Source organism: Siphateles boraxobius, unplaced genomic scaffold (assembly GCF_051911475.1).
Source record: "Siphateles boraxobius isolate OS27281-9 unplaced genomic scaffold, OSU_SipBor_1 6, whole genome shotgun sequence".
NCBI lineage: Eukaryota > Metazoa > Chordata > Actinopteri > Cypriniformes > Leuciscidae > Siphateles > Siphateles boraxobius.
Genome location: NW_027509186.1, coordinates 21,270,465 through 21,292,132, shown reverse-complemented (window position 1 = coordinate 21,292,132; position 21,668 = coordinate 21,270,465). Strand labels below are relative to the sequence as shown.

Genomic DNA, 21,668 nt, shown 5'->3' with positions numbered 1-21,668 from the left:
TCATGCTGAAGAATCAATGTAGTTAAATTTAGCTGGTTAACTCCCCAACACTGGTCACCTATGCCACAAATCTACTTCAGCTCGATCTCATGGAACTCCAAGAGGCTCTGTGGTTCTCTGTGATTTGTAAGTTTAAGTAATTGAACTTTACTGACAGCACTGACCTTCATTAAAACTCCTGCTAACTGGCTGTCATGTAGAATGACACTGGGGTTTGTCCTCATTTGGTGATTCGTCGCGAGTACTGCAAGCTGCATCTGTGGCTCGCCTGCAGATGCCTCAAGGTCAGGAACCGTGTCCCTCTGCTGTCTTTCATTCTCAAAAGCTTGGCAAGACACGGGGAAATCTAATACGAACCGTAGCAGCTAACAGAAAATCATGGGACAGGGCATCAGGTGCCAACATGGAAGCACCACCCAGGCTTTGATTTTTTAAATCTTCTTTCAATCTTTTGCACCACACACTTTTAACAAGCCCCCAGAGTGACTGCCAGATCCTTTCCCAGTCTTCCCTGGCTGAGGGAATTGTGACGGTGGGGAAGAGACAGGCCTTTACTCCAAGCCTGGCAGACAGGGATCCAAGACACAATTTCATGGTTTGTGGCTGGTGCACCCCAGTGACTTCTCATCCCCTTGAAAGCAGGTTGGTCGGGGATAGGGATGACATCCCCCCCACCCCCCACCCCCCATGTGCGCACGCACCCAGCAGCCCTGTCACCCTTACTGTACGCTACCCATTATAAGCACCCATTCTGCTTCTAAGATCAAATATTAATCCTGGCCCCCGAATTGAAAAATTGCAAAGAGGTTGAAACCAACTCACCATTTTATTATTGATTTCGTGAAAATGAATCTCGCAGACCTTTTCCACCACATCCTCGTTCTCGAAAGTTACAAAGCCGAATCCTGTAAAGAAGGAGAGGATGGGAGAAGGGGAAGAGAGAAAACAGGGGAAGAAAGGAGGGAAAAAAACAGCTCATGATTGAAGTGAACCAACACAGAAGCAGTTAAATGAACAGGAAAAAAGCAACAAATATCTGTTGATTGCTATTATTGTATGGAGCAGGCATAAATGAGCCATTGAATCATGCAGCAATCTTCGTTTTATCTGGTCCTAATGCCATGCAAATTATGTATCTAGTACAGAGCAGGAACTCTTTTGCTGTTAAAATGATGAAGTCCTGGGCACTATTAAAATAGCTCTGAGTCTGCTCCTCAGAGATGGAGGAAGCTCAAAGCTGTTTTAATGGGATTTGTAGAGCTAGCCGGCATGTGAATTCCATTACCAAATATTTGATGTTTCTTTGCGAGTTTTTCAATACGTGACGCACTATTTTTCCTCATTCCTAAGTGAGTGCCTCTACCGAGGATCCATTTTCACCTCACAAAGCATAACAGAGCCACACAATCCATAAGGAATGGGGAACATCCTGTGATTAACACCAACAACAACAAAAAAATGCTCAAACCCATCAAACTCGACCTGATCAACATTTAATACAGAAATTAAGAGATGCTCATAATGTGCATGTAGGGCTGAAACGATCGTTCGAGTTACTCGATTACAAAAATTCCTTGAGGCAAAAACTCTGCCTCGAAGCCTCGTTAAATACCTATGACGCGCACTACACTCGTGGCGCAGGGATTTGATTGTTTCACACGGACCATTTATTCAAACGGACCTGTTCAGGAAGCATATATTTTGAATTTAGTTGGCGCGATGGCGGAAAAAAAATATGTAAATAAACGGCAGAAATTGTCTTAAGTGTGGGATCATTACACACTTAATTCACTTAATACACTTAACTCGCTGAAACAAGGTAACGTAGTCTAAGCCTATTGATGTTCGCTGATTTTAATCCCATACTGTATTTGTAGCGATGTCGTGATGCGGTTTGACTAGATATGATTTTTAGCTTTGATGACATTTTTAAGTAGTAAACGTAACTATCACGTTCAATTGCAAGAGAGTATAGCCTAAAAAAAGAACCAGTCAGACCAATTGCAGCAATGCATCACATATGCTTAAACTTTTATGTAGCCACGCAACAATAATTTCAGCATGCATTCACTGTACACACCGGGACGTGATGGAGGAAGTCTTTGCGAGACCTTGTTTGTATTTCACATCTGCCAAATAGTTACAGACAACAACAAAAAATTAAAGTCCCCAGCCTGTTGGTTTTTAATAAAGATTCGGAGTACTCATTTTTCAGTTAAAACGCACGGAACAAAAAGTGCGTCAGCTTTTACTGCGTGTTCAACAACAAGTCACGTTACAGCTCTTCTTCAGCGTTAAACTACCAGAATACACAAATATGCTTAGATGCCTAGTGGTTATATTATAACATTTTAAAGGAAAATACACATATGAGATAGCTTTATAACTTGCATACTATATAACTTATAGAATATAACTTATAACAGCTTTAACTGAAATAGACACAAGTTTAATATAATTATTCTGTTAATAAAACACACACACAAAAAAATATCCGATTACTCGATAAATCGATCGATTAAGTGCTAGATTAATCAATTACAAAAAGAATCGATAGCTGCAGCCCTATGTGCATGGAAGTCATTCTATGTATGAATCACATTCTTTATATAATTTTGAATAGCTTGGGATATGATAATTGCAACCAGATGGCAGAGACTTTTATTTCTTCATAACAAAAAAAAAAGTGTTGTTAGGGAGAAAAGATTATCTATAAAAAACATTTTTGTGAATAATTACAACAAATATTTTGAAGTTGTGGGAGCTACGCCTCCTCACACAAACAAACTCTCACACTTAAGTGTGCTGTGATCTACAAGCCTTCAAGTAACAGCAACAAGAAAAGCCAAGATAGAGCACTTGCCCTGCTGCTTTTAGACAAGGCGTTTGGCTTTAAGAAACTGAGAGATAAGTCCCAGGGTCAACAGGTCAAAGGGGTTGACAGCAAACCCAAAACAGGAAGCCGTGGAACCCCTCTCAACACCGGCCGTGATAAGAGCAGATGAAGAGGCGGGAGGGATGATAAGAGGTCTTAGGATAAACAAGCCGGTGGCCTCTGGTCCAGCGCCGCGTGACCTCTCAGTTATTATACGAACAGTTTGTTTTGTTTGGGGAAGAAAACACCAGCTGAATTATCTGCTCCCTGACTCCATGACAGTAGAATCCACTCCTCGCCCTGCTGGGGTAAGCATAGAGGTGGATTGCATGCAGTTTAAAATCGACAGAACGCCGTAGCTGTGCTGACTGATGGAATATTAGCTACACTACAGCCGCATGAGGGCTTTGTATTGGGGCAAGAGATAATTAAGGGCAATTATTGTATGTACAGACTGTAGGGGTGATCTACGGTCATTGCCGCATTGTCATATTCTTCAAAGTTGGATGACGGCCAGTACCCCCTCATCGACCCTTCAGCCCGGACTTAGGCGGCCTCGAGGGTTGACATCATTGACAGGAAGTGAGTTATAGAAGCAGCCGCCCCATGGGAGGATGCTGGAACATGATTCACAGCCAATTACCCAGTGACCTCTTCTCTCGCAATGGCTTCCTGTACAAGCCTATTAGAGCTTCCTGTGACTGATCAGACCTGATGATTCGATGCAGGCTGGACCAGGTCCTCCCATTGCTCCGTTGCCCTGTCTAGTTTGCTCCACCTTTCCTAGCAAGGATCTAGGGGGGTGAATAAGGATGTTGTAGTGTAAAAAAGTTCCTTTTTTCTTTACTTAATTCATGTCATTAAATACTCCCAAGAGATAGATAGATAGATAGATAGATAGATAGATAGATAGATAGATAGATAGATAGATAGATAGATAGATAGATAGATAGATAGATAGATAGATAGATAGATAGATAGATAGATAGATAGATAGGTGACATTTGCAGTGCTTTCTTTCGTGGCCAGACGCTGCATGCAAAGCACAGACTAACTCTTTAAAGAGCACCAATGCACATGGAAGAAACATCCCTGGTGATTTCAGCCCAGAGACATTTACATGTGTCTGCAGGCCCCAGGCTGATGGGGCTGCCTTTGAAATCATGAGAGGCAGTTAGTTTTCCATCTCGGGCCTCTGCGCCCTTATCAGCCGCACAGCGACCAGTTCTGACAACCAACAAATCAGCTGTCAGGAGCAATTTCTCAGCAGCCGGGAGGGAGCTGGCACGCATTGGGTGGTTCGGGGAGGCCGTCGGCTGCGGAGGGGAGGGGCGGGGGGTACAGTACCTGCACCCCAGCAGGAAGCATCTGAAACTGACATTCCCTTGCCAATTGACAGATCTACTATCAATCCCATAATTCACACTGACCAAAAGTGTACAAATACGTAAAGGTGAGTCTAAGGATATATTTAAAGGAACTTACAGAAAAAATCTAGTTATAATATCGGGTTATGTAGGTTAAATGACAGGACTGGTTCCATTTGATTCCATTTTATATAATTTCATATATATATATATATATATATATATATATATATATATATATATATATATATATATGTCAACAGAACTTCTGCAGTTGTAACAATACGTTCACCATTTATTTATACTGGGCCCACAAAGGTTATGGAACCTAGCAAAAACAATTTCCTATTTTACAGAAAAGTCCCATTTCTTAATTATTTTAACTGAAATTAAATGTGAATTTAATTTTCAAATTTTCATGGATTATTAAAACAAAGGAAGGATTTAGGAAGGTACACCTCAAACAAATATACAAATAAAGATCATTTTAGATGTTGAATTACTATTTGGAGCATTGAGGTCACTAGACGAGGGCTTAATGAACACATTTTTGTGAAACTTTGTGACTTTTCAGAGTTTTCAGATCAGCAAAGAACCAACACTGCCAAACACAATCTCTAAATGCATCAAGTATTGCAGGAAAGATCAGGCAACGATCCCTCAGGCTGTCTTTGTCAGAGTTCAGGGTGCTATCGGCAGGGTGAGCTCTCGACCGGGCATTGGAAATGGCAGCAAATCAAAAACCTTCAGTGCTCCTAATGACAAGACCAGCACCGCTAACAGGATCTCTTAATGAAAGAGTGCCAATATCGTGGGCCCTTCTCCACATCCCCTGCAAAGTCAGGCGAAGGAGAGGACGGGAACAATGCAAAACAACAGCTGCCTCGGCTCTGGCGGAGGAGACGTCGCATTTTTCCGCCTCAAACACCCCGAGGCATTATCTCGCTCAGTTAGTGACTTAACCACTCTGAACAGGCCATTTCCTTACATTGGAAACCACTTCTGCCTTACAGCCCACCTACACCAACACAACGCTCCTACAACACGACACGCACATCTGTTTTGAAGCGGTACGCTTGAGGGAAAAAAAAAAACATTTTTTTTTCCCCCGCTTAACTTGTCTTGAGATCCCTCAATGACAACACATGGATTTCCAATCTCGGGGAGGATAATAAGTGTTAGTGGCTATTACGGAGGCGTCTGGCTGCCATCTCACACTTATTAGCCAGAGCGAAGCAGGCTGGGTCTCAACAGACACCCAGACATTCACAGCCTCTTACAAAACAAAGAGCCACTGCCACGCTGAATGCCAGTCCCCCTCGGAGCCCAGCACAAATAAAATTAAAATGCTAAATCAATGAGCCTTCCTCTGACCTTTGCTTAAAAAGCTGAGGGTGCCTGGAGCAGTTCGATGTATTTAAAGGGAAGAAGTACACAACCGAATCAGATATTATTACGGCCACCTCGTATCCTTTCCAGAGACCAGAGATGGTAAATAGATTGTGTGGTGCATATTAAATGGCGGGGGGAAATGGCATGCCTATGGAACATCTCATGAATGCACGGACACGCTCGCAAGCGCGCGCACGCAAAATGGCCCGGATGGAGAATCACATGAATCTGTGATTCATACAATTGTATGCGAGATCAGATACTGAATAATATATGACCACAAGATGAGCTCAGGAGGGGGGATGCTAAAACAAGCACAACAGTCACAAAAAGGACAAAAAGTCCAGTATGATACAAAAGTTTGGAACCTCAAAACCTTCATTTGCACTGTACTGAACTGAACAGTGCCACTTACACGGATGCAAATTCCATTCCTTTCTGTATAATTTCCAGATTTTATTCCCCAAAAAATTTTTACCTGTTAAATTTCCATTATTTATTCCATTATTCCATTATAAGTGAAATCTCCAGGCGAAAAAAAAGTGTTTAGAGCTGAGAAATATCCATATATATCCACGGTTATATAAATGTCAATGACTTTACCAGGCAACTTTTAAGATTTCCTGACATTTCAAGGTCTTTCATGATAATGGGAACCCTGTATTGGTTTAGTTTTAGTCTTAGGTACCCCATGTCGATACCAAACCAGAAATGTGTTTCTTTAAAAACGTGTAATACTACTACATACATCTCATTCAATTTAAAATAATTAGAATGGCAACAATATAAATGTTATTGGTCATTATTGTACAGATTAATTAAAAAAAAAAATCAATCATTACTGAGGCTGAAAAACAGGCTCAAGTGGATTCTTTCCAGTGCCATCTACACACACTGACAATGTTACCAATAAATAAATAAAAAGTAAAAATAAAATCAATTTCAGCTACATTTAGGTCCCTCACAGCAGTAAGAGAGGAAAGTTATGACACAGCTGCACAGCATGCTTTCTGCACCTCACCCTGTAATAAACGCTAAGCTGCTTTTTAAACACTGTTTGCTGATTCTGAGGCATAAAGACCAGGCCAGTGACATAAGCACCTCGGTCTGTAGCGGGTGCTGCCACAGTGGGGAAGTGACAGGGCAACAATCCGCTACATAAATTATCTTATGTCTGGGGGTGTGAGTCGGCAAGCATATGTCTCTTTGTACGTGTCAGGGAGAGAATGCACAAAAAAGCTTTTTTTGGGGGTGCCTGTGCTTTCAAACACTTTGCCCTGGAAGCAAAAAAAGAAAAACAATTGTGATGCATCCAGACAACGAGTTACAGCAATAAAATCAAAGCCAGTGTCAATTAATTTCTCTCCACTCTGATAAATGGGGCCCTTTTCTCATCTATTAATAATGAGAGCAGAAAGCACCACAAGAACATCTGTCAATGAGTTTCATTTTTTCTCCCGGCAGACAGTTGGCTGTCTCCGGCGCTCACATGTGCTGGGAGGAGCTCAATTCTTTCGGCCTGAAGACACCCATGGGGAGTGGAGAGAATGATCCTTAGGAGTCAATAAATAGATTGGCATGCATCGATGGGAGTTTGCGGCCTTATTTACACATCCGCTTAATCAAAAAGAAGACGGGCAGGGAGAAAAGTAGCCTCTCGGTAAGCTCTCTGGAACTTGGAACTCTTGTAAACTAAATGAGACTAGACAGCGTAATCGATTGTAGCTCCAGCCACCCCACTACATTATAATGACTTGGGAGAGAGGTATTGCTCTTGGAGAAACCGAAGGGAGAACCTAAAAAAGAATTTGGGGTGGGAGGGGAGAGAAGTGTATAAAACAAAAACTTCTTGAAGCTGAGCGCCATCACTGACACTTTATTAATCTTTTACTCCAGCAGTGGTAAATAGATCTCAAGGGTGTGGAGATAAACTAAGCTACAATGCTAGAAAACTAGCGGGGCACATTAATGCACCTGCCATTGGCATGTTAAGGAACAAGTTATATTAGCACGAGTAAATAAACACGCGGCGTTTAATGTGTAGTCTATAACAGTGATTCAGGGCTAGGTGTACGCCGGGGGAACTTGAGCAGGTGCAAAGATTTAGATTTTCCTTTGTTAGATAAAAAAAAAAACATTTAATATATATATATTTTCATTATCGAAAGTCTCGCGATAATTATGCGATATATTTTTTTTATGCTTCCCGTCGAAGTGTGCCGCACAAGTCCTGAAAAGTAAAGCCAAAGCGTCTCGATAGCCCCCTGGTGACTGATCCTAGTATAGGTCATAAACCCCGCCTCCCCGTGTTATTCAACAGGAGGTGAGACCAACTAAACAAATAAATTACACATCAAATATATTTTTTCCAAAAGAAGTTTCTGTCATTTGCTGTCGTTTTTATCACACTGATGTAAGTTCAAGTGTCTGTTGTAAAATACATTTATTTTTAGTTAGTTATGTGATGCTATAAAAACGGTGCTGTGACGTCATGATTGACAGGTTCTCTGAGCGAAGTAGTCACTGAATTTTAACAAGCCTCTTGTTGTACTGCAATCAACAGACATCAAAATTGGAGCAGAACGGAGAAACGGAGAAGACATAAGCAACTTAAAAAAAAGTGCAGGGACTGGGAGCATGTATTCGACGAGACTGAGGGCGGGGCATTGATTTTGCGGCTTTACTTCTTGCTCACTACTGTGCAGGTCTGGTCCCGAGATCGCAACTCCCCAGATTCAAGTCCCAAGATGTCAGCGCCATATCGGGAAACTGGCGGCTTCACTTCTCACCAATGGAAGAGAGCGAAGGGGAGCCTTCCGACATGCAGACAGAGTACTGAAGGAAAATGAAAATTGAGCGGAAGTACGTAGGAGGGCGGAGCCAAGTTAGCGTGGAGCCTCCGCGGGAACATAAATCAGTGAAGAAATAGACAGAGTCAACAAAACAAAGCGAAAGAAAAGAAAGGAACCTAAAGAGATCTAAAAAGGGAACAAAAGTAAGAAAATGAGTGTTGCTCAAGGAGAAGACGAAATAACAGAGATTGAAGAGGAAACTTTAGTTCCAGATGAAACTGGACAAGTGTAAATGCATCTGGTTGTTGAAACCACATATGTAAATTTTAGGGTGTACTCACACTAGCCAGTTTGAACCGTGCCCGAGTGCATTTGACCACCAAAAATATACTGTACAACCAGTAAAACATGTCCTGTTCTGTAGTAGACATGGTTATTATTTATTCATGTTGTACCAGTCCAATATGACTGTCTGTTGAAAATAAACCTTGTGTTGTAAGAATTTGTTTTAATTGTTATGAATCTATTTTGATGTGTTTTCCCATAACTTTTGTAAATGTACATATGTTTAAAAATATCGTTTATAAATATATATATACACTCACCTAAAGGATTATTAGGAACACCTGTTAAATTTCTCATTAATGCAGTTATCTAATCAACCAATCACATGGCAGTTGATTCAATGCATCTAGGGGTGTGGTCCTGGTCAAGACAATCTCCTGAACTCCAAACTGAATGTCAGAATGGAAAAGAAAGGTGATTTAAGCAATTTTGAGCGTGGCATGGTTGTTGGTGCCAGACGGGCCGGTCTGAGTATTTCACAATCTGCTCAGTTACTGGGATTTTCACGCACAACCATTTCTAGGGTTTACAAAGAATGGTGTGAAAAGGGAAAAACATCCAGTATGCGGCAGTCCTGTGGGCGAAAAAGCCTTGTTGATACTAGAGGTCAGAGGAGAATGGGCCGACTGATTCAAGCTGATAGAAGAGCAACTTTGACTGAAATAACCACTAGTTACAACCGAGGTATGCAGCAAAGCATTAGTGAAGCCACAACACGCACAACCTTGAGGCGGATGGGCTACAACAGCAGAAGACCCCACCGGGTACCACTCATCTCCACTACAAATAGGAAAAAGAGGCTACAATTTGCAAGAGCTCACCAAAATTGGACAGTTGAAGACTGGAAAGATGTTGCCTGGTCTGATGAGTCTCGATTTCTGTTGAGACATTCAGATGGTAGAGTCAGAATTTGGCGTAAACAGAATGAGAACATGGATCCATCATGCCTTGTTACCACTGTGCAGGCTGGTGGTGGTGGCGTAATGGTGTGGGGGATGTTTTCTTGGCACACTTTAGGCCCCTTAGTGCCAATCGGGCATCGTTTAAATGCCACGGCCTACCTGAGCATTGTTTCTGACCATATCCATCCCTTTATGGCCACAATGTACCCATACTCTGATGGCTACTTCCAGCAGGATAATGCACTATGTCACAAAGCTTGAATCATTTCAAATTGGTTTCTTGAACATGACAATGAGTTCACTGTACTAAATGGCCCCCACAGTCACCAGATCTCAACCCAATAGAGCATCTTTGGGATGTGGTGGAACGGGAGCTTTGTGCCCTGGATGTGCATCCCACAAATCTCCATCAATATGGGCCAACTATCCTATCAATATGGGCCAACATTTCTAAAGAATGCTTTCAGCACCTTGTTGAATCAATGCCACGTAGAATCAAGGCAGTTGTGTATACACACACACACACACACACACACACACACACACACACACACACACACATATATATATATATATATATATATATACATACATACATACATACATATATAAATAAAAAGTTTTTTATTTGAAATCATTTTAGAATAAAATTTATGTATATTAATATAAAAAAATAATAATAATAATAATATTGAATCAATAATAATAATAATAATATATATTTTTTAAATGTATATCATATATGAACATATACAGTTTTGTTTTTATAAAATAAAATAGGTCTTGGCAGTTTGTGTGGATGAAATTGTAGGGCATCATATGGCCCAAAATGTATTTGGACATTTAAGCAAAAAATTTAACTGTGAATATCTTTTTATTTTTAAATAAAGACGGCTGATAAATGATAAAACAATAGATATACTGTTCAAAGTAAAGGAACACATTACTGATTAGGTGTCAGTGAACTACTTGAGACTTCCTGATGGGGCTGTTGAGTACATAGACAAAACGGTTGGAAAACACAGATGTAAAAGAAGGGTTTGCAATCACATCTAGGGAAAGTGTGTGAAAGATCTGAGGTGGGAAAGATCCCCATCTTATGATGGGGTGCCCTATCTTTGGGAGGGGAAAAAAACCATTAAGGTCACTGCCGTACCCTCGCAAGTGGCACTGAAGATTAATTTCAACATTAGGCCCTCCAAAAGCCACCTAACTAAAATACCAGCCACTTCAGAAGCAGCCATTCCTCCCTAATGGCTAATGATCTGAGTCCTTCCTCCCTCATTACAGAAGACGGATGAACGGAGAGGTGCGATATGTGCACAGTCAGCAGGGTACATCTGCAGGAATTGTGGAGCACAGATAGAGGGAGAGAGACAGACTTTTTCATCAAGCCAAACCTTTTATTCAATTATTTCTATTAAATCAATGGAGTAAAATCATATCACAAGTTGAAAGTAAACGATAACCTACCAAATTATCCTAAGTTAGAACTAAACTTTTCATGTGTGAGTACCTTTTTGACCCCTGTATCTTCTAAAGAAGCACTGATAATCAGCAGTCCTTTATCTGCGCAAATGTTTCATAACCAACACATTTTGTAGGAAAAGACTGAAAACTTGTCGGACAGACAGACAGGCAGATAGATAGACAGACAGATAGATAGACAGACAAGGGTTTAACAGCTGATTCAGCTTTATCAACTTAATAAAAGCTGCTCTGCTCTCTATGTAATTGAAGATGAAAACATCATAATAAATGTCTACGGATGATAAGATCAAAAGGTAAATAAAAGGATGGGTAAAAAAAAAGGTACATACCTCGTACGGTCGCTTCTTTACAATTACAAGCAAAGTAAGGATTAAAGGATGTAAGATTTTAACAATGTTATAACTTATTGTGAATATTACTTGAAAAATCTGTCTGAACTCCAAAGACCTCCTACACCATCTGGTCTTTCACTCGACTCTGCATGATTATCTGAATCATTACAATTCAACATATTGCTATCTTTGATACATTTTTCTGTGACTAATATAAATTAAGCCAACTGTAATTTCAGTGCTAGTTACATTTTATCGTCAACACGCCAAACGGCATAACAAAACAGGGGGAGTAAAAAAAAGCAAAAACAAATATCTCTAAAAACTAAAGCAAAAAATCTACTCCCTCACAAATGATTGAGCCATCTTTTCGCAATCATCTCCTAACATTTATCCCATTCTCATCTTTAACTATGCGAATTAGGCTTTCATTGTGTTTGTGGCGGTTCGACTGGCTCTGACAGGGCCGGTAATGAAGAGCCATATGGGACGCCGCTTTGAGCTCGATGCTTTCTGACAGTTCTTTCTTTCATAATCCATAAACTGCACGCAGTCTGCTGCCTTTTTCACAGGCGCTGGAGCAACAAGTCCAATTTCACCCCTCTCCCCTGCAAACAGGCTAATGTGATTACACTTGCATCAAAACAATTTGAGCCTTAATTACAGCAGACACATCAAGGCGAGGGCCATGATAGGAATTTCTCAAAGGAAGCAATTGGCATGACGAATTAAGGAGAGAGAGATGATATAAAAAAATAAAAAATAAATTGATAATGCGGTGTTCACTAGTGCAAATGCCAGTGGCGGAGCCGGACCCCGGTGTTCACCCTTCAAAGTGAAATAAAATGGATCCATCTCACCGGAAAACGATTGCATCAGGGTGCCTAATTATACACTCTACAACAGGTGGTCTTTATGACGGTATTGAGCGCTATTGAGGTTTCTCTCTGGGTTATAGTGTGAGCCAAAGAGATTCGGTAACATTGTTAATCCGATGGTTTAAATCATGATTGATACGAAACAAAAGAATGCACGTGTCTGTTCTCAGGTGTGAGAGGTCACAGGTTAGGACGTGGATGTGTAGGAGTCGAGCGAGAAAGAGCTCTTCCTCTATCTGCCGTTGAATAATGCATTCAGCACATTTCACCTTATCTATCTCCTCCCTCACACGGGCCTCCGGATCTCAATCATTTTGACTAATTAGCTGTTCCAAACTCTCCTCCAAACAAGCACCAACTCCGTAACAATTAAACCGATGGATCTCATTACTGCACTCCTCTATTGGGTATTTAGAATCATGGCACTAAAAGTCATTGTCCTTGAGCCGGGCACCTGAGTGAACGCTGCATCAGGATATTACATGGAGAGAAGAGATACAGGAGTGAAGGTGAAAGAGAGAACGGAGTGAAGCTGATGAGCAATAAAGGTTGTTGACTGCTCTAAAGAGATATGCTGTTGATGGTTAAATTGTCCCTGACACAAAATGGCACCTTGACACAACCAAAAAATAAATAAACCTACTGATGTTGGTTGTATATGCAGACTAGGAATGTGTCGGTAATTAGTTGTCTTCTAGACGGCCAGCAGATACTTAGTCAACCCTTGTGACCCATCTCTACTTCACTATCACGGTTAAATTAGAATAGCAATATGCACATGGTTCCAGGTTGCATTATGATGGTACTGGACATCATATACACAATATTTCTCCTTATTTGCATATGTGTGTCAATGTGAACACATCAGCATCTGTGAGGATGTGAGTTCGGTGAGGCTCTGCTGACTTCTGCATCCCCTGCTTTGTATGCGTATGTGTGTACAGGAGTCTATTTTGTCCAAGCCAGTGTATGTAGGTCACCTAGCAGCACTGGGCCATCAATTTCACTGTCCTACTTAAAAAGACACAGACTGGAGAAACTGGGATTTTTTCACTATTAGACTACATACCAACTGCTTTTCAACCTGCATCTGTGCTGGCTGATTTAGGAAAGACTCTCCACAACAGCAAACAAAATCCGAATTCAGAACACAATAAAAAATGGAAATGAAACAATAATAGTCTGCTCAAACACACACACACACACACACACACACACACACACACACACACACACACACACACACACACACACACACACACACAAACCATGAATAGTTGAGATAAGAGAGGCCACGCATTCACAAATCCAATTTAGAGCATTGGCACAACGAAAAGCACAAGAAAAAAAAAGGCAGGCTCTGATGTTATCGACAGGGAACCCTTAAAAATTAGTTTTTCCTGGTTCTGGTTAGTTGAAAGTTCTATTTCAATAGATTACAAAGCTTGTGAGCTTACATCTGGCCGAACTGATACAGTCCAGTTCTTAGGAAAAGGAACATTAAAGAACTGTCGAAAAAACGCTCTGAAAGACTTCTCCGCTGTCAACAAACTGAGCCGCGAGGAGGACTCCGCTACAGCAGTGTAAAATTTAAATCTTTTCTCTGGGGTCATGCCTTCATGCTTTATCCTTCAGTTTAACAAAACAAGTAATAATAACATTTCTTTCCACAGAGAGTAAAATACAGCTGTCGTAAAATAAATGATAATTGAAGGTCAAATTAGTTTGCATCTATTAGCCATCAAATCATTTGGGAATGCTAGGGTTATAACTCACACCAGTGACCTTGGACTTTTTTAAATATTTGAGAAGAAAATCATTTTGAGAAATCATACATGACATTAACTGCATTATAATAAGTGGAAATATTCACACTTGGCTGAAATAGTATGACAGATTAAAGGCAAGCGTGTTTTTCAGAGGAGAAGAGTGAGCGAGGGAGAGAGAGAGCTCTCTAACAGCACCTTTAGGAAATAAATAACACTGATAGTATGTAATTAGGCCACTCGCTACGACACTGGCCAGACTGTTTATGTTTACACACATATGGTACGATCAGAAAGATGGACTATAAAGCCATTCCTCATCAACAACACTTCTGTTGCAAGAGCCGACAGCTTCACTAAGTCATAATGCCACCTCCGCCGTCTCACAGGGCTTCAGCAGCTCATGTTTTTTTGGGGGATATTCATATCTCGCTTATATGCGGAGCTGCTACAGTTTATCAGAGTGTTGTAAACTCACCAACAGCCTGGAGGAATAACAGACGTTTGACACGGTTACGGTCCAAATCTCAAGCGTCAACGATGGGAGGTGCATAATTTATTAACCGTAAAGTTGGACTCTCCCAAGAATCTCTTAAAATAGAGGGAAGACGTGGCCTTGTTTAAAGCACTACGGAGAGACCAATTCTTTGTTAGTTGCTTTAAATGTTAGCATCTCAATTGCTTAAAAAAATTTCACAAGCACAATGAAGCACTTAATCGGTTCACAGAGGAAAAACTTTAAAGCATAGACCAACAAAAAAAAATGTATCAATGATTTACTCAATTTCATGTGGATTACTGTTTTTTCAGTGGAAAACAAAGAGATTATTTCTATAAAACTTTTCTATAAAATACTACAAAAAGTCCATATGACATTCTATATGTCATACTTATGAAGTTATACAGCAAATTTGTGAAGAACAGAACAAAAACTTTTTTTAGTGATAAATGTTGTTAATAATAATAATAATATTAAAATGTTACATCCAGCTGTTGCACATTCGTTGACTTTTGAAAAACAAGTTCATTTTATTTCAAGTTAGTGGTTTTTGATGAACAAAAGTTTTATTCTCCTATAACAAAAATATTTGTCTGAACCCATGAAAATGCAGATCCTATTTTTAATCCACTTTTTAAAACTCGTTTAATTACGTCAAAGGGATGTAAAAAAATAAGATGTTAATTTCTGACTTTTATTCGTATTTACTGTTTAAAGGGTTAAAAATATTTAAGAAAATAAAAAATTATTTTGTTTACACAGATGAAAATGTAGATCTTGTAAATCAGGAAAAATCTTGTAACGTGTTAAAAATATGAAACGCAACAAACGTCTGTTTTTTTCTTCCATTTTCGCAGGATTCTTTAATTAATGGAAATTTCAAAAGAACAGCCTTTATTTCGGATAGAAATCTTCGCAACATTATAAATGTCTTCGCTGTCACTTTTGATCATCCTTGCTGAAATAAAGTAATTAGAAAATAATTACTGACCTCATTAAATGCATGCATATGGGTTTTGAACGACACAAGGGTGAGCTATTTTGGATTTAAAAGCAAAGGATTCCACAACAAACCAGGGAGTGATGTGGAGCTGAAGGAGGTCAGGTAGGGTGTGCTGCATTTACACGTTGCACATGTGGACCGTTCTGCCGACAGCCTCCTGAGCACATTTGAAATTTCATTAAGTGCAACATAATTGCTTGTATAATCAAATGTGAAAATGTATATTATAGAGCCATTCCAGCACATGGGCTCTATTTTAATCACCATGCCTGGGACGGCGCCAAGGTGAATTAGCAGAAATTAAAAGCTCTGCTGTGTGGCGTGTCTCCTGCTTCTCGCAGGCCGTCTTTGTGTCTCATTCAGACGCTTGGCGCAACTGCTGTCTTTTTGAGGATTTCTTCCCTTAGATACCACCAAATTCATGTCCATCAAAAATTTAACAGTGCTTATGTAGGAGCAGCCGCCAAAGGGCAATTTCAGACGTCAATCATTAAATGCATACAGCAGAGATGCTTTTCAGGACTGTTCTGAGAGAGATTACAGCACAACAGAGACGGAATGACGATGAACATAGGACAAATACAGTACCTGATAGGGATGTTACAGTATTGGATGCCTTGTTTGGTATTGTCCTTCCATGTCAGTGTTCAGATATCGAGTTGCCAGGACGCAGTCAATAAATCTTACATCGGATGATCGTGTGCATGTGTTTTTATGGTCTTTTTATGCCCAGTAGTGTATTGCGTGTTGTTGAACAATAAAAAAAATGGGTTAAGTTAAAATGGGAAAGAAAAGCATTTTTTTATTTATTTTTTTGCAAAACACTTTTATGAATCCAACTGTCATGGAGTTAAATTATGAGCAGGGGTGTAACGGTACATGTATTCGTCCTGAACCGTACGGTACGGATGTCACAGTTCGGTGCATGCAGTCGTACGACGAATACATTCAGTCACAGGCGATCCACACTCCAATCCAGAAGTGCGGCAATGCAACGATGTTTGCTACCAGTAAAAGGAGAAAAAGAAGAAGGAGAAGAAGAAGAGAAGATCGATTGATATGTTTACATCTCTCAAACAGTGTTTCACCTGTGGAAAGATCTCAATAAAACAGCTTGGGAATAATATCTCGCGTATCATTACATTTACCTCAGGCATTTAGAGTCGAAAGCATGTTAGTTTGCTAGAGAAATGAACTCTAGAGAGAAGCACTATAATGTCTTGATTATTTAATGTACGTGTAAATAAATTTGTCGTGAAAACAAGTTATGACAGCCCCTGTGTAAATGATTATATTTAAAAAATGAATTGGAGTAGAAAATTAACTTTATGATTAGTCACTTTATGACTTTATGAATAATTTGGACTTCTAATTGTAACCTTTAATATTATAGTAATATGTTATTAAGGGCTCCCCTTATAGTTTACAGCATTAGCTAAAACAGTTTTAAAAAATGTGTGTTTAATTTTCTCCCTCCTGCTGTACCGAACCGGTACCAAACCGTGACTTCAATACCGAGGTACGCACCGAACCATCATGTTTGTGTACCGTTACACCCCTAATTTTAAGTGTATAATTTCAACCTATTAATGCAAATAAAATTATTATTATATTATTATCTTTTTATCAGTACTTTTTTTGTTTTATGTGTAAAAATGTGTAAAACATCTTGCATGTGTAGGGTTCATGACCACCAATGTCATCATGCATTCCCTTGTCAAAACCCCTGCACTCCGGTGTTGTAGTTGAGAGTAACCCTTTGCTTCATTTGGAATTCCGATATGCTTTGAGGTCAGCACAGAGAAATTCAGAAGATCTAAAACGAATGGAGTTAATCCTCCACCCCAGGGCATTTAAAAAATAAGAAAACTCAGAGGCTGAGAGAGTGTATTTGTCCTGGAGACACTATCTCAGTGAAGAAACGCCAAGGGATAAGCTCAAGTCAATCAAATTTCTGCAATGTCATGCCTCATTACTTGTTGATATTGATTTGTTGGCTTCAACATAAGCAGCATTACCATTAGTCCGCTTCAAAAAGAGAATAAATGGGCCAAACTGAGTTAAAACCACATTAAATGTGCATCGCAATTGATTTTCTGGCATTGAGCAATAGGCAAAAATGGAAACCGTAAATAACAGTAAACACCAAAATACAGTTAAAAATAAACTATGTTTTATAAATAATGGCTGTTACTGTATGTCCGTCCCAAAACGTTCAGTATTCTGAGCTGGTCTGAACTAAAGGAACCTAAGTGCTTTGTGTGTTTTTTATTCCTCCAGACCATTTTTCGGCCTGAGGCATTTTATCCCTCTTTAATTGCCCTTTGAGATAGGCCTGATCAATCCGATGGCCTGGATTCCAGCAGCGTGCTACTATTAGCTGGGCTTTGAAGATGCGCTCTGAAGGGGGCCTCACATTCATCATTTAATTCATCTAAAGGTTATTCAGATAGACTGGACAGTGGATGGCATCCAAGAACTGACTTTTATTTTGTTGTTGTTGCTGGAGATGATTTTCGTTGTGCCAATGCTCAGGGCTTATTAAAGAGCCAATGAGATGGGCCTAAGATACCTGAGGAGTTAGCCGTAGCATTAATGCTAGTGTCTGCGAACAGAAGCAGATGTTATCGCAGGACTGAGGTACTTTCCAGAGGTCAGAACCCAGATCCCAGGAAGGAAAAACTCTGGCATTTCTCTTTCCCTCATGCAAACACACACACAAATCACCATGCAGATAAACAACCTAAAAACATAAAATATTGAGCTGCTTGTTCATCTTTGTCACAATCTCCATCAGATACCTGTCATGCATTCTGAAGAGCACTCAGTGAAATTGGCCCACAATCACTCTTCATCCAACAGAGCTAAATGCTTTACTGAAAAGAGGGAAATATGCTTTCATATTAGACAAAGTGAATGTCCACGGTCAATATCCATAATAAACTGCCAATGACCTAAATATATAACAACAGATTGTAGCCTTTATGACCACAGTAACCACAGATAAAATTGAGGATGTCTCTTCAGTTAGATCAATTTATCTATGGCTTCTATAAAACAAACTCTGGTATGTCGTGAAAAATATCAGCTTAAGCATGAACACTTTGCACACAATATTTCAGTGCAAAAACCTGCATCTAATCACTGTCAAGCTCAGTGCTATTAATATTGCAGATTGCAGAAGTGTAGCCTACACAAGGCAGCACTCAAAACTGACTTGCAATATGCTAATTGCACAGTGCAAAAAGTGTTCAGCACTAATTTTGTGGCTATGTTTGTGCCTTTACTTCATTTACATTATTTTAGGGAACTGAGCAATAAAACGTATGAATACAAAAACATGCCATTATCAGCATACACAATTCACTCTTGCTAAATTCTTCGCAAACTGAATCTATATAACTGCCAAATTAAATAAACTAATAGAAAATATAATTAATAAAGAATCTACAGTAATACATTTTAAATTAAAATTAAGCTGATTACCTCTATATATACCTATATACAGTGTGTGTAACTGAAATTATATTTTAGAAATAATACATATATAAATAATTTATAAAATAAAAGAACGCTGTTGACAACCACCACCGACTAAGACCGGTATAAAAAGTATAAAACAAACACTGTAAAGTGCTCTATAATCATACTTAGTTCATTTAAAAAACAACTTCACATGGCAGATTTACCAACATGTTTAAGACAGCAAGAGGATTGATCGAGAATCCTGACCAATAGAGAGAAAGAGAGCAAAAGAAATAGATACAAAGCCCAGAATCATAGAGAGCGAGAGAGAACAACAAGAACAAAGCCTCGGAGAGGTGGGGGCATGCTTCACATTTTGATGGCATGCAAGTGGACACGCATTAGCAGCATCTCTGGGTATTTGTAAGGGCATAAGAGCCTCTCCACACAGCCCATGGGAAGCTCTCACAGCAGAGCTCTGCCCTCTCCACTTCCACCCCACGTTCCCTTCACAGTATATCCTGAAGGGGGTCTGGAGAGAGCAGGGAGCAAATTACTCCTTCATTAAGAGATAGCCCTCCCTGTTATCATGTCCTTGTAATCCTTCGCCATGAAGCTGCTTTTAACAAGGTTTAATGTAGCTGAAAGCTGATGCTAAATAATCTATCGCAGATACCATGGCGCTGGCTGAAATAGAGGATCCAGTGGACATAATCCTGAGGGTCGTGCTCTAATGCAGTGTGGCTGAAGGAGAAATTGGCCGTCTGGCTGTACACAGCCGGGGCGGGCGGGCTAATGATGCATCAGCGTCCATCATAACATGTCTACGCTTTCATACTTTTGCCCTTCCTCTCCATCTCTCTCTCTCTTTCCATCTCTGTCTCCATTTCTGAGGCTACACTCTGGAAAAGGCATGAGGTCACTGGAGGAATTAATGAGCATATGCTTGCTCGAAATGCACTTGTTATGAGTCAATGAATGTATAAACGAGTACACAAAGAAATATTACTCTAATATGTCATGAATTAAAGCAAAAAATAAATAAAAAAGTATCATACATTTCTTAGCCCTTAGGTGAAAGGAACACATAAATAAATAAATAAATCTGCAGTACAGAAAAGAATGTGCTTCAATCATCTGTGGTAATTAAATGAATGTATGAACTAGTAAACGAATGCATATTTCACTCATTTGTTGCACATTAGTTAAAACAAACAAATGAACAAGCACATGAATAAATGTATATTTCACTCATTTGTTATGGTCTATGAATAAAGTTGTGCATATGTGCATGTGTTATTTGAATAAATCAATTAAAGACTGAAAACACGTGGACAAACAAATGTGTTTCATCCTTTTGCAATCAGTGAATGAATGAGCAAATAAACTGCAACTAAAGGTCTCATAGCTTCAATCCAGCGTCTAGACTGATCTAATTCACAAAGCTGAAGTATTGCTCATCCTCTCTGCGCTATCAGATGCTGGACAATAAGGCAGATCTCATTGGCATGTGGCCTGCCAATCCTCTCTTTGTTTTTCTGGCCCCACAGCCCAGACTGATAAAGAAATAAGGCGTTCCTGAAAGATATTCCTCTGTCTGTCTGTCCCTCTGCCTCTCCCTCTCTCTCTCTCTCTCTCTCTCTCTCTCTCTCTCTCTCTCTCTCTCTCGCATGCGTGAAGGGATCGCTCACAGGAAAATGTCACTGGCTGTCATTTTTATAATTTGATTTATACCTTGTCAGAAATCTACTTACGCCTCACAAGCTGGCGGAGTCAAGAAACCGTCCAAGAGCTGCTGGAGGTTAAACAGATCATTGTACATATTCTCCATACAATTTCCTTTAATACCCCTTTAGAAGTACAAGCAGGAAGGAATTGGAATTTTAATATTGGTCATCCTCCCACCAAACATATTCGTAAAAGTACATACAGTGGAGTCCAAGTATCCACACTGACCATTTTTCTTTTTTTCAAAGAGGTCAGTGTGGATGATTGGAATATATACATATATCTATTTCATGTTGCTATACATACTTCATGGATTTGTGGTTTCTTAAGTGGGTGTTTGGTATAAAAGGTGTAAAAAAAAAAGCTGTCAAATGATGTTAGGATGATCTCAATATTTCTTTCTATACAATTTCACATGTTCCCCCTCATTTTGTGTTGCCAAGATTTTTTATTTATTTATGAAGAAGCAGCAGCTCACCATGATCTCTTCCTGTGAGCATCTCTCTCTCTCTCTCTCTCTCTCTCTCTCTCTCTCTCTCTCTCTATCTCTCTCTCTCTCTCTCTGAGCACTTTGATTACTAAAGTACTCTAGAGCTACTCTTTTCAGCTGCTGTCTCACATGATCATATCTGTTCACATTCCCATTAAAGTGTGTGGGCCTCCTTTAATTCTGCTTATCATTCATTAACTGACATCTCAAATGCTGATAGCATATGAGCATCAATAATCCCTACTGATAGTAGCTAAAAGTGATCTTGTGTAACGTTTAGTGGCTAGGTTTACCATGACTATGAGAATAATCATGTTAACTGTGGAGGGGGAAACGTGAATCA

The 21,668-nt window shown here is 39.7% G+C and overlaps 1 protein-coding gene across 19 annotated transcripts in view; it reads right to left on the bottom strand.

Moving 5' to 3' along the window:
* The window catches only part of msi2b (musashi RNA-binding protein 2b), a 269,219-nt gene that overhangs the window by 71,990 nt on the left and 175,561 nt on the right, over window positions 1-21,668 (bottom strand). For all 19 annotated transcript variants that reach the window (XR_013195937.1, XR_013195935.1, XR_013195936.1 and 16 more), the window contains exon 8: window positions 823-905. Coding sequence is in view for 15 of the 19 variants with exons in the window: in XM_077208158.1 (XP_077064273.1) it covers window positions 823-905 (83 nt within the window). In the remaining 4 variants the exon portion in view is untranslated. The remainder of the gene's footprint in view (window positions 1-822; window positions 906-21,668) is intronic.